Raw genomic sequence first — 13,975 nt, forward strand, 5'->3', positions numbered from 1 at the left:
CCACATGTCAAAGCCTCCTCACTTCAAAATTTAGATTAGAATAATTCATGAAACATCTAATATTTATTCTGAAAAGTTTCTCTGGGGTAGGGACAAATACCTACTTAATCCCAACCACTTCCACAGCTTTTCAACCGTGACCAGTTGATATTTTGGCAAAATCTTTTTTGTATACCTCAGTGATTTCTGGATGTGTGCCCTTGGGGGAGGATTAGGGCTGTGCTGACAGAAAGAGCTACGCGCCCCGTTTTCTTTTCTCTGGGGACAATGAGCCACACAGCACTGCCCCACGTGCACTTTACAAGGGGATTTTCACAGGGTGGTTCTGAGGCCTAGAAGGCCAGGAATCCCCAGTCTCGGGCTGGAGTTGACACAGCTGCAGGGCCCAGCGGGGCAGCTAAGGCAGCCCACGCTGGTCCCCAGAGGTCAGCTCCACCAAGGGAAGCCTCAGCTTGGTCACCCTCCAGGAGCTGGGGAGGCTCCTTTATCATTTAAAATATAGACAGAATGAAGTCCCCTGGGAAGCCAGCCCTGCCGGCATTGTTCTGTTTATGGAGGTTTCCAAAGCCTGACCTAGGTGGCTGGGATATCCTGTGGGTTAGAGAATCGGCCAGCTTTGTCCACTGTAGACTCCATAATTACTCTGGCAGACATTCCCATTTCACAGATGGAACAACTGAGAAACCCAGTGGCGAGGCACCCTGCCTAGGGTGGCACAAGTGAGAGCCGATCTGAGGGTCCTGTGAGCATTCACATCCTACGCTCTGGAGAGGCTTAGTTCAGTTTAAGCACCTGCTTGGGCAAACTCAGTCAGGCACAGGAGACCATGGTTCGGTCCCCAGCTCCACACGCCATACCAGACCAGTCCTTAAGGCAGCCTGAGCCAGCCCCCACCCAAAAAAAAAATCCTCACATCTTATGCTCTGGGCTAAATGAATGTTCATAAACATCGATACTTTTCTAGTTAGCAAAATCGGGATAATCACATTAAAATATTTTCACCCACCCAAAGTTAAACAGAACCCTACAGCAGGAATGGGGAACCTTTTAGAGGTGAGGGCCCAAACTGGAACCCTAAGCCCACCCATTTATCCCAAAGTGCAACTGCGACTCAACCTGGTTACTGAGGTTTTAGTTCAGAAAAAACAACACATACATTAACCGCTGTTGTCTTGAAAAATACACAATACTTGTGCCCTAGCTTCATCATCACTGCCCTATACACAAGGACTGAGCCCCCATGGTGCGGCCACATTGTCACTTGCTAGTGCTAGGTCCGTGCCACAGTGGCAGGGCCTCTGGCCCAAGGAAGACCTCCCTGGTGGTTTCAGGGGATGGGAGGAAGTGGCAGGGCCCAGCTGTGTGCTGAACGCACTGGAATTTCTCAGGACCCCAAACCCCAGCAGCAGAGCAGCAAGCACCGCAGACCCTCCCGGCTAAGCCAGGCAGAGGACACAGTCATTAGCACTCTTTACAGTGCTGCACAGACCAAGGTCCCCGGGAAGGGTCCCAAGGGTCTCGAGGGCCCTAAGGGGAGCAGAGCCACAGAGCAGTAACACTGAGCACCTGCTGGGGGCCAAAGTTCCCACCTTCCCCGCACATCAATAACGTAGCAGCACCTCAGTTTGCCTCAGAACCTGCAACAAAGCAATCGCTCTGCTTGGTAATTAGCAAAAGGAGAGGCCACAGGCTTTAATCTCTTGCCTTTTTTCCACCTGCAAGGCTTATTTTTTCAGAAATGAACAAAGAACATGCTACGTATGTATGTGTATGCACACATGCATGAATGAGACAGCCAGAGAACTTTTTCTTCTCTGGAAGCTCAACAAGGCCCTGGGCAGGGTTGAGATGCAGCACCAACGTGATGCTCACAAAATCAGAGCACCACAGGAATTGTTCCATCAGCGGCCAGGTGTGGACACTGAGGCCTGTGGCGTGACAGCGACTTGCTGAGGACAAATATTCACAGGTGGCTGCACTCCGGCCCAGGATTCCCCTTCTGCACTGTTTGAATGGTGCACAGTGACAGGAAATACCCAGTGGAACATCACCCTTGGAGAGTGTCATAGAGCGGGCCCTGGACAATGACCCGGGCTTCAGGCACCGGCAACATAACGTGGAAGCCCAGTCAGAAGACAGCTATGAAGGCTGAAGATCACAGGGTTACAGAGACAGCAGAGGCTGGGGAAGGTCCTGGCCAGGGAAGGGAGGTGGGTAAAAAGCCTCCCTCCTCTGTGGGCGGCCTGGAGTACCTAGAGGGGCTCAGGTGCCTTCGCCAGGCAGCCATCTTGTCCTCCTGTGGGATCACAGGACCCCGGAGTCCCAGGCAAGCGTGCTTCTTCCTGCTCTCTCTCTGCCGGGCACGCCTGACTTACGCCTACAGACCCAGTTAGCATCTCTTCCTGGAGATGTCGCTGGCCCTCCGAGGCCACAAGGAGGTTCCTTGGGGTCATCCTGTCACCCCTGCACTAGGCTCCTTCCTCCCTATTCCCTCAGCTGTCCTGGAGCATGTTTCTGCCTGGTGAGACGTGGGAGCTTTCACACACAGGTCCTTTCAAGCTTCGCCCGATGCTACCCCCCTTTATGCTTAAAGAGATAAACTTAGAGGCAGTGAGACTTGTTTCACCTGCCCAGCAAGAAACTTACAGTTCACACAGAACTGTCTTAACTGCCATGGACTCTGCCTTATGCGTTCTCAAACCTTGGTCTCTGTGTCTAGAATTTGACCTGGGATTTAGTCTCACTGGGGGACTTACAAAGAAACACTTGCCAGATCAACACAGCGTATGGCGGCTTTGTTTTTGTGGGTAAATGGTTGAGGTCTCATTTGCTTTCTTTCCTAGAATCATCAAGGAAAGGGGGCGTGAGGGTGACCTCGGGTTACCTCACTTTCATCCCACCTACCTTGGAGGCTCGAATCCCCCGCAGAGTATCCTTCAAAAGGCTTGGCCCTCTCTAGAGGACGCAGAGAGGGCAAGCACTGCGGCACAGGGCTAGCAGCACCTGGCCAGCCCTGATGCCCTGATCAGCCCGGAGCACTCCCACAAGACTGCCCACGCCCCTCCTGGGAAGCCAGGGCAGCCTGTCAGGTAGGCCTGCAGCTCTGTCTCAGCCAGGTTCAGCCTGCAGCTGGTTGGCGCTGGGGGCCCTCTGACTCAGGCTGTGTTAAGGCTCAGAACTTCAGTAGCCAGTGCTGGGCTTATTGAGAATAAAATGCTCTGAGTTTTCTTACTGTTGATGGGAACTCTACTATACAGCTCTCAGAGGCAGAGCAGTGAAGACGAACTGCAAGAAGAAAAAAGCAGCAGGTGGCAATCTCTGGCGCAGGCCTTGGCGCACAGGACGCCAGTCAGTGCTTTTTATCTCTGGACGTTACTTCTTCCCGCGTTCATCTTTGTGTCTTTACCTGTCGGGCTCTACCTCGCGCTTCCGTCTCCCGGCCCGCCTGTGCACCTCAGTCCTGCGCCTGCCGGCTCAGGTCTGTCCGCAGCGAAGGGAGCAGCAGCTCCAGACGCTCCGCGCAAGCCCGGCCCGGAGCTGCTGCTGGGCTGCAGCCATCCCAGCCGCCCAGGCCTGAACGCCCGCGAGCCCACCACGCCCCTGGCCCCTCCGCCCCTGCAAGGGCCTGAGCAGGCGTTGCCCACGACAGGAAACACAAGACACAAACCCACAAAAGTTAGGAAAAGAAAAAGACACTTACCGTTCGCTGCGACCCCCAGGCTGGCGGAGCCACTTTTAACTAAGAATGAATTAGGGACAAACTCTTCCTCAGAGTCTGAGTCCGGGGTTGGCGGGGCCACACCGTTGCCTAGCAACCGCCTCTGGCTCTCATTGGCCGGAGGGGAGGGGGGCGGGGAGGGGGACTGCTCAATGGGGGTTGACGAAGCGGACGAACAATGCACGGGCGCACCTGCGAACCACAGAGACAAACACAGACAAAAAAAAAAAATAAATAAATAATGAAAATTGATCACACAGGGGGTGGGAGGGGGATCAAAATAAAACACGCACGGGGGGAAGGGGCTCTCCCAACTCTGCGATCTACTGCACACGTGATCTGTGATCTGGGGGCGGGGTTGCTTTCTCCGCAGAGAAAGTTGCGTGAGCTCCTGGTGAAGAGCTGGGAGATGGGCTCAGCCCTCAGAGGGTACCTCCGTAGCGGCGCGCGCCTTAGCTGCTGGCCTGTGCCGTGCGAGATGCCCGGAAGCCCGGGGTTGCCTCTGGCTGGTCTACCTTACCCAGCAAAACACTGATACTCCTCCCCGAGCCGCGGTGGCCTCACTTGGAAAAGAAGCAGCCAAGATGGGGCGATCTCTGAGCCCTCGAAGTTGGCCGTTCTGAGATATCCCTGAACTGAATGATATTCTTCCTAGTGAAATTTGAATCTGACATGCCTGCAACACGCTCTGGGCCTCATAAAAGCCAGAGAGAGCTGGAGAGAATGATCTAAGACTTCCCTTCACCTTCGGCACTCCAGGATTTCCACACGTCAGTGCTTTACTTTCTTTTTTTTTTTTTTTTAGTGCTTTACTTTTCTAACAGCCTCACATTTTATGACTCTTAAATACTGACGTTCTCTGAGAACCTAGGGCAACTTGGAGTCTTGCTCACTTCTTTACCCCCAGAATGTAGGTGGCACATACTTGGTGTTAAAGTTGTATGTGTTAAATGAATTAACTCCCAGGATCCAGGATCCTTACGTTCTAACAGCTGAATGTGACAGCCTACAATATTAGGACGCCACCATTCTGTGAGTTCTAAGATGCAGTAACTCTGACTCCAAGTTTCCGTCAAGGTTGGAAGCTGGAATGGCCAGCTTTTCACAACTCTATGAGCAAACTTCCAGCTCTTCAGAAGAAGGACGCAGGCCTGGGATGAGGCCTGGGAGTGCAGACAATGTGTTTTTGTCTGGGGCTGACCTCTCAGCATGTGCAGTATGTCGCCTACTGGGGAGCACACAGGCACAGACATATACAAGCATACGGTACGAGACAGCATGCCCAGTTGACACCTCGGGCTTATTTTCTCCCACCTTGGCTGACAGAGGACATACACCATAACCACCTCCACCCATCTTTTCATAGACACTGACCAAACCCTGGGCAATAGTAACACAGCCCAGAAGGGCTCCTTGCAATCTGGCAGGGCCCTAAGTAGGAGGGAGAATGGAGGGCCACTGATCGTTGGGGGCAAGGAAGCACTTTCTGTGTTCTGTCAACATGACAGAAGCCTGCTCAGTTCATCCTCACCAAATGCTGTGAGATTTTTCGGGTCCCACAACCTTAATGATGCTCCTGGGCTTCACTGTGCAGGGCAGCATTGTCTACAGTTGCTTTGTGCGCTTCTGGGAGGGTTTATTTTAGAAATGCAGCAAGGGCAATTGAGACATCAGGAATCAGCCAGCAACACACAATCTTTGGGTGGCTTTGTCCTTTGTGTTTTGGTTTCTTTATCTAAAGCTTTGGGCTACGATTCCCCTGTCCAAACCAGTATTGCCGATTCATGATGAGGGAACCTTCTCCTTTCCCACACAACTTACCAGGCAACCATAAGGCTCAGCATTCCTTGTTCTGGACTAACTTTGTCTTTCTGGCCTGACATTATGTTTGTCCCACCAAATGTTCAGTTATTTGTGTCTTTTTTTTTTTTTTTACATGCAAAAATGTATAGTGAATTTGTAGGGTTTGCACTTGAGCAGAACCATGGTTTGCTTCACTGCCTCACCCCCTACTAGCTGTGTGCTTCCAGTTTGTTTATAAATTATCCCCTCCATACACCCTGCCTTTTGCAAGGTTGCTGCGAAGACTAAAGACATCCCATATGAGCACACAGTGTGCGGAGCCAGCAGGAGCCTGCGCTCAGCACTCAGCAAATGTTTATTACACTGATCAAAACCACACCACCAAGAGCCCCATTCCTGAAACCCCTTTCTCTCCAGCCTGCTTGGGAAAGATTTTTGTCTACCAGGCTGCATCTATTAAGTAAACAGACATACATATCCTCATCATTTATTTTTAATTATGTTCTTTGGTACAGGGTCTCACTACACAGCTTGGACTCCTAGTGATCCTCCTATATTCAGCCTCCCCAGCACTGGGATTATGGGCATGCGCCAACACACCCAGTCTCCTGGCTCAGTGAAGGGGGGGGAGGGCAAGGGGTGGCCCTGTGGAGCTGGGTATGGAACCTAGGTCCCTGTGCTTGCCTAAGCAGGCACTTAGTCCTCTGAAGTATCTTGCGGGCCCTTTCCTCATCTTTTATTAAGTAAAGATATCTTTTAATCTCAAATCAGAGCTTCTGATGAGCTTGGGATAACTGGTACCATACCATGCTGAATCGTTAGAATTTCAGCCCCAAGCTAAGAAACATGATCTGTTGTTCCACTGCGCTTGTTTCAGCTTCTTCCTGAATAAAGCTGTCAAACTCTACCCAGTAAATAGTTCCAGAATGAAATAAATTGTTCCATCACAAACTTCAGGGACCCTGGGTTGAACCCAGCCCCACGCCCTGCCAGTGCCTGTTTTTCCTCCCAGTCTACCTCCCAGCCTTTGCTCAGGATCCGCGCTGCCCTGAATATCCACCACTCGCATCTGAAGCTCCTAACAAGGAAGCTGACCCATAGTGGGTACCAGAAGTTTCTGCACATTATGGATTTTTTTTTTTTTTTTTTTTTTTTTTGTCCTGGGGACCAAACATATGAGCTTGCACTTGCCAGCAGGCGCGGTGCCACTGCGCTGTCTCCCAGCTCTGCACCGTGTGGCTATTGAGGGAGCAGGTTCCTTCCCTCCCTTTCAGGCAATGGAGCTTTTACTTCAGTGACCCCCAAGCTAGATGCACTGAATGCTCCCCTGGGATGCAAGAAAGTAGCAGGAAATATTTATCACTCGAACTCATGATTTTCAAATTTCAGTGTATGTTCTACAACATACACAGCACATGAGTGCTGGAAAGGCACGCACAAGTGCGGGGCTGGGCCACTTCCGGCGTGGGTAGAAGCAGAGTTGGTCACACTACGTGCAAGGGCTCTGGATCCAGCCAGACCACCTGCACTCAGCATCCCTAGAACAAATGATCTTACCCTCGATTTCTACATCCTCAGAGTGGAGATTAGGGGAGAAAAGAGCAGCTCCTCTTTGGGGGGGTTTGCTCTGAGACGGGCACTGACTGTCTCTTTTATTAGAGAGCAATGGGTGTCCATAAAAGCATTATAACTCTGCTTCCTTCCACACAGTTTCTAAACACCGAAGCAGGCAGATGAGGAGGCGCTGGGGGTGGGGCACAGGCGCATCTGCAGCCAGCGCGAGAGGGGACGTCAGCACCACAGGCAGCCCTGTGCAAGGGACAGAGGCCTGGGCTCCAGTTCAACTCCAGGAAGGGAGAAAGGCTTCATGGAACCACAGAAAGTTTCAGGGGGAGCCCCTCCGCAGGGGGAGCATGCTGGTCCTTCTTCCATCGCAGTGCCCTTCTCAGCCCCTCCCAGCGCTTCTCAGGTCTCTGGTGTCTCCACTAATCTCACTTCTCGCTGAACCCACCTGGACCCGCCCATACACGCAGGCTCTCTCGCACCCCCACCGTCCCACTGCTGTCGTCCCCAGCTCTGTAGCACTGCACAGCTCTCCACATTGAGTCCACGTGAGCAGGCCCCGGAAGCCCCACAACACTGCAGCTGTCTCTGAGCACACAACGTCCCTTCTTTCTGAAGCATTCCTTTCCTTGCTACCAGGCTATGGGTTATGCTACCCTCACTCACCCTGAGGCCTTCACCTCAGGCTGCCTTCCTCAGGAAGGCCTCCTGGGTGTCTTCAGCCTGGACCTGAAGGACTCCCACAAGCCCCACGCTCACCTGGCCGCCACCTTTCTCACTCTGCGGTGCTTGATTCTCCGCCCTCTGCCCCAGGCTGCCTTGGCTGGTACCACATCTCCAGGCCTTAGCCTGGAGTCTCACAGAAGAAGTGCTCGTAAACATTTGCTTCGTGAATGGAAGGAAGGACAGTGCCCGGGGAACAGCACATCACTTCTATGTGGAAGTACCGAAACTCGAATAGCAGATCTGAGTTTAGATCCTGGAAAAGGAAGCCAGTCTCAGTACCTGGAGAGCCTCATGGGCACTGAGGAGCAGGAAGGGGAGAGGCCCCGTTGTGCCTCAGAAGGCCCTACTGTGTGAACTCCAGGCATCGGCTCAGTCACCTGGATGTCCTTCCTGAGGGCGGGGCTCAGGCAGGATACTGAAGGTGCAGGTGAGTGGGGCCCACATGCTCACAAGGCAAGCTGTGACCAACGTCTCCTGGTTACCTATCACTTGTAGACACTCACTGTGTCACATCTGTGATCCAAAGAACTGGTGTGACTGCAGTGACCCTACCCATATGCTATTCCAGCAGACAAGGGGTCTGTGGGGAGTGAGACAGCCACCAAGTTTCCTGAGAGGAAGCCTCAGGGAGCCCAGCCTTGGCTTCTAGCAGCTAAGATAGAGAAAGAAGGCAGCCAGTGAGGAGACTCCTGCTCGCTTGGGTCAGGGGCAGGGTGGACATTTGCACAGGTCCCCCAGGAGGCCAGGCGGCCCGCGTTCTCCAGGTCCCTTCTTCACGACATCCAGCTGGAAGAAAACCTCACCCTCATGTTCTCTTCCTAAAAACAAGGCTTAGGGACAAGAGAAAGGCACAAGAGACCACGAAGCACAGGGGAACAACAATGCCACCTTCCTGTGGAATCTGGAGCACAGTGCTCCTGTCCTGCCCAGGACAGGACGCACTTGGTCTAGGACTTCCTGGGGAGAAATATGTGACCCTTGGGAACAAGGACCCAGGTTTGTGGAAGGTGCCGGCTGCAGGGTTCCAGCTCACAGAGCTGCGTTCTGGGCACCGAGGACCAGGCGTGAGCAGCCCGCTGTCCTGGCACACACAAACTTCTGTCTAATTGGCACCTCACAGAGGCACAGCCAGGATCCTAGGGACAAGCCCAGGGCTCTGCGCTTGGCCCTCATGGCTGCCCAGATGGAAGGGCTGACTCTGGGAGGCCCTGCGTCCTGGGGACAGGTTGCAGGAAGCGGCAGGTGACCCTGGAAGGACTTCAGAGTCTAGACGCCCTGCAGAGGAACTCTGGGTCTCTTGGATTCTGGCAGTGTGAGCAGAGATGCTTCCTACCTGTTCTGGGGCCAGTTTCTGAGTCCATAAAAACAGAATAATACATTCCTTGTTCATGAGAGAACACATGTGGAACACTTGGCACAGGCCCTTGCTTCCCAAAACCAAGAAGCACAGATTAGTGTTGTCCAAGCCTGTCATCACAGAAGAAACACCTTTTATTTTCTATTAGGAGAATCTTAAGCAAAATCCCAGTGTCTATGAGAGGTAAAGGGTGGCCACTGAGGGCTGCAGGCTGTACCTGAGCTTCCTCTAGGGAACACAACTCAGAGCAGGGGATCGTTAGCACCGCCCCCCTTTTGGTACCAGGGACACTGCACAGAGCTGCATCTCAGCCCAGTTTTAGTTTTAACTTTGGGACCGGGTCTCACTAAATGGCCTAGGCTTGGCTTCTACCCATGATCCTCCTGCCTCAGCCTCCCCACAGGCTGGGCCTGAGGCCTTTGCCACCATGACTGGCTTTATACCCATTTTTGGAATCAAGCAATACAGGCTTGGAGGCATGAAGTTATTTTTCTGTACTTGTGGAAGTCAGATAAGAAACTGCAACTGCAGCCATCTTTGTCACCAGGCACAGGGAAGGGGAGGCCAGTAGATAAACACCTGAAAGAAAAATCCATGGCCTTCTTTTTGTTGGGGGAGCCAGGAGGAAAGCCCATTCCCACTGAAGGCTTTGTCACCTTGCATAAGTCACTTCCATTAGTTTTACTTTTTCTCCTGGAAAATGCCTACTACGGAGACTTGCTGAGACTCAGACAGAGCATGATGGCGTGGGGGAAGACACCATGATGACTGGGCTGTCTGCCAGGGACACTCTTATCAATGTGTGTTCCTTGATATAAAAAACAGGGAGGGGCAAGTGTGAGGGAAATACGTGATGTATGTAGAGGACAACACAGGACAAGAGAACAACTGCAGCGACTCATACCTGTGCGTGGACTGATGGCAGCCCTCCTTCATTTGGACTTTCATGTATAATTGGCACGAGTCTGTTCTCAAGAGGAGCCAGCTAGCATTCTCATCCCAAGCTCATCTGGGATGTGCTGTGAGGCTTGAAGGGCTACCGGGTAGACGCCTCTGCTATTCTCCAAGAACGGCTCCTCACAAAACGTACTTCTTAGCACTGCTTGGTAGTCAAGAGAAATGCATCTGCATACCCATGTGGAACTGTATGATCTGTGGTAAGCCTCATCTAGGTCACGGTGGGGACATTGGTAGCCTTGTATACACAGTAGTCCCCGTCTATAAAAGAGTTTTTGCAGTGGGCTCCTGGGAGGGCACTTTTTTCTTAGGCAGTTCCCTAGATTATTAAAAGATTTTCCTGATACCTTCTTCATTTGCAGCCCTGTAATTCAACAGCCTTCATGTAAAATGCTTTGCCCAATGCCCAGCCATTACTAATTAAATGATGAGGAATCAAACCATCAGACTCCTAGACAGGCACAGACCCCTCCTCCTTGTGGAACCCTGACTTGGAAGTTCATCCTTTCCATGAAGGGCAGCTAGATTCAGCCTTTAGGCCCTCTACTGCAAACCGAACACACACCTTTTCCCATGCACCAGCAGAGTTTATCCAACTGCTTTGTTAAATGAGTAAAATCGCAGTTCTGTGTAGAGGATGGGTATCGAAGAAAACAGAGTCTCCTGCTAGAAGTGGAGGGGCTCTGCTGTGGTGGGATTCCGGCCTGTGGTCAGTCCTGCCAGTCACGTTCACGTGTGCTCATGTTTGTATCCTGGCCTGCATCAGAGTCTCAGTCAGCAGAGGGTTGCAGCATCAGCTCCCCTAGTGATTTGAGATCTATTGGAACCCACTCCTGCAACATGTATCAAAGACCTGGAGATCTGAAAATTCACAGTGCTCACGCATTCTGGTCTATTCCAATTTACACCGATTATTCTGCACCGATTAATAAGTGTGCCTCCCTCTCCTGTCAAAGTCCCCATTTGGGCCATCTGTCACATGCCTATCCTGTTTGGGGGCAGTGAACTGTACATTAGAGTCCACACAAGAAGCCGGGGATCTACAGTTTGGAATTGGGGCCCGAGGATCCGTGTACCGGGTCAACAGCACCTCACGCTCACCACCAAGCCCCCTCACCGCTCTGCTGGACCACACACTGCAAGGCTGTATAGAGGTCCAAGATTATGCACGATGGAAGCAACAGCCGTCCACGTCTCGAGGGCCATGGAGGGTGGGGGAGGTTATGGAGAAGCGCAGGATCTGAATGGCCTTAGGTAAAATGAGAAGTCAGACACCTCTGGCAGGATAGAGGCTCATAAAATGTTCACTGGGGGAATAACTTTGTATAAGTGTATAGGAGAAAAAGTGGGCTAAAATTGAAAAAAAATTTCACAATGAATCTCATTGTTACAAGCAATTCTGAATTTTGATATGGTTTAATGTCTTGGAAAAATTTTATGGTGAGCATAGATGGCTCTTTTTACATCCTCAAAGCTTATTTTTGAAAACCACAGCACCAAATAAAGCATTAAGTGTAAAACTACCTGGTGTCTAACAGGTACTAAAAGAGATATTGGTCTTAAATACAAAAATGATTTCATGCATGGACACTAGCATTACAATGAGGTACAATTTAACTTTTACCTGAGCATTTCCTTTTCAGAAACTCATTTAAAATTTGACTTTTTAATATTTTATTTTAAGGACATTCATCACAGTTGTATAATAGAAAAAGTAAAAAATATTTTTAAGTGTTAAAAATTGTAAAGTTTAAAATCTTAATTGAGCATTGTTCATTTTAACAAGTAAATGCTTATTTCTGTAAATGAGGTACAGTAACACAAAGTTATTATCATACAAGAGGTGATCAAAACATACGGTGAAAGTTTGAAAAGTTTATTATAGTAAAAGACACACTGCCTTTACTTGCCCTCAGCATCCCCCTCTCACTTAAAACCCTTACTCCACTATTATCCCTTTTTTTTTTTTTTCTTTTTCTTAATGTATTTAGTAGAGTCTACAGGGTCTCACTACGTAGATCGGATTCGTAGTGATCCTCCTGTGTTCAGCCTCCCAAGTGCTGGGATTACAGGTGTGCGCTATCACGCCCAGGCTCAGTCGCTGTCTCAGCGCACCCCAGGGATCGAACCCTGGTCCCTGAGCCTGCGCTGTAGTCCATTGAGCTATCCGGCCGGCGCTAGATTCCCTTTTTCAAGGCAGTTCTGGAAGCCCTACTTCGTGAGTGGGGTTAATAAGGTGTGATGAAACCCGGCAGGGACTGACACTGCTCACCGCCTGGATGGACAGGCAAGCTGCAAACGCACTGCGGTGCGTGCTCGTCCTCGGCATTCACTGGACCTGCAGCACGTGACTTCTACCGCATCACCAAGGGCAAAATGACCGTGAAGTGTGAAAACACTTCGAGCTGATTCAGGACATCATGATGTCCACGTGATGCAACCACAAGTGTTCGTGAAACACATCCGGACTGCTTCAGAAGGTGGGAGAACAGTGGGTACGTGTTGACAGTGGGGGTGAGCATGTTTGACAGGGATTAGCGACCGTGTGTCTTTCACAGTAATAAGTTTTAAAACTTTAACTGCTGCCTTATGTCTATACCCAACAGATTATGCGCCACCTTTGTAAGGAACAGTGAGTGGGAGGAGAAACAGGGTGTAAAAACGTGTGGTGCAAACCGTATGAAAACCATTTCTGACTTCTGTTCAAGTGCGCATGCACCATCTACAAAACGTATTAATTAATATTAGTTACCTGATAGCATTAGAATTAGGAATTTTCTTTTTTTCTTTCCTGTGGAACCGGGGATTGAACTCAGGCCCTTGGCTTGACCAGGCAAGCGCTTATTCTACTGAGCTATCTCCCTGGTGCCCTATTTTTTCTTTATATTGCCATATTTTCAAGAAAAATGCGCAGCAGTGGGATTTGAAAAAATAACAGAAGTTACTTTAGAGAGAAGAAAACACACAGCAAGTCAGCCGAGAACCGGCGGCCCCGCCTGGGAGGTGCCCAGGCGCCCTGGCCGGGCTGGGCCTGTGGGGCCCCGCTCTGCCCGTGTTTCTCCCGGCCTGGGAGCGCCCAGAAGCCAGCTCCTGAGAAGGTGGCTATGGGGGGCAGCAGGGCCCAGGGCGGCTGTCGCTGTAACTTGTCCTGGGAGCGTGCTCCCTGCAAGCGGCACCCGGTCAGGGGCTCGGCCTCGGCGACCTGGTCTCCAGCTTCCCTTGCACAGACTTCCCAGGAACTTGAGCAAACAACATCCTTCCGCACTTGCTCTTGGAGGCTGCGGCTCTGCTTGCGTGGCTGCCGGGACAGCCAGGCCCCGCCCCTCCCCCGCACCGCGCCTCCAGGCCTGTCTTCACACAGGCTCACCCGCGGCGTGGTCCCCTGGTTGACGTGGCCCCGTCACTGGGACACGGACCCGTTTCTTCTTTCGGCCATCTCCCATCAGTGTGGCTGAGGTATAATTACCATGCCACACAGATTATCTATTCCAAGAGTGCGACCTAACGGTGCTGGCTGTGTTCACAGACTTGCGCCACTACCAGCTATGATCAATTTTAGAACATTCGCAGCAGCCTCCAGAGAAAGGCACACATTTGAGCAGCCACTCCCACGTTCCCCAGATCCCGGATCCCCAGACAAGCTCTCACCCACTCCTGTCTCCACGGACATGTCTGCTCTGGACACGCCACAGAAGTGGAATCCTAAGTGTTCTCTTATGCCTGGCTGGTCTTACTGAATATCAGGTTTCCAATATTCGCCCCTATTGGAGCACAGTCCAGGACTTTCTTTTCTGTTGGCAGGGTCTCACTGAGTCAGTAAGTTGGCCAGGCTGGGCTCTAATCAGTGATCC

At 51.3% G+C, this 13,975-nt stretch overlaps 1 protein-coding gene across 6 annotated transcripts in view; it reads right to left on the reverse strand.

The window, feature by feature from the left end:
• Tenm4 (teneurin transmembrane protein 4) overlaps positions 1–13,975 on the reverse strand; it is a 707,062-nt gene that overhangs the window by 268,744 nt on the left and 424,343 nt on the right. For 5 of the 6 annotated variants that reach the window (XM_023716612.1, XM_023716611.1, XM_023716609.1 and 2 more), the window contains exon 7: positions 3,701–3,910. The exons of the other annotated variant lie outside the window; for it this stretch is intronic. In XM_023716612.1, the coding sequence (XP_023572380.1) occupies positions 3,701–3,910 (210 nt within the window). The remainder of the gene's footprint in view (positions 1–3,700; positions 3,911–13,975) is intronic. 6 annotated transcript variants of the gene reach the window in all.

This window comes from Octodon degus, unplaced genomic scaffold, assembly GCF_000260255.1.
Source record: "Octodon degus isolate 3935 unplaced genomic scaffold, OctDeg1.0 scaffold00049, whole genome shotgun sequence".
In the NCBI taxonomy this organism is placed as follows: Eukaryota; Metazoa; Chordata; class Mammalia; order Rodentia; family Octodontidae; genus Octodon; species Octodon degus.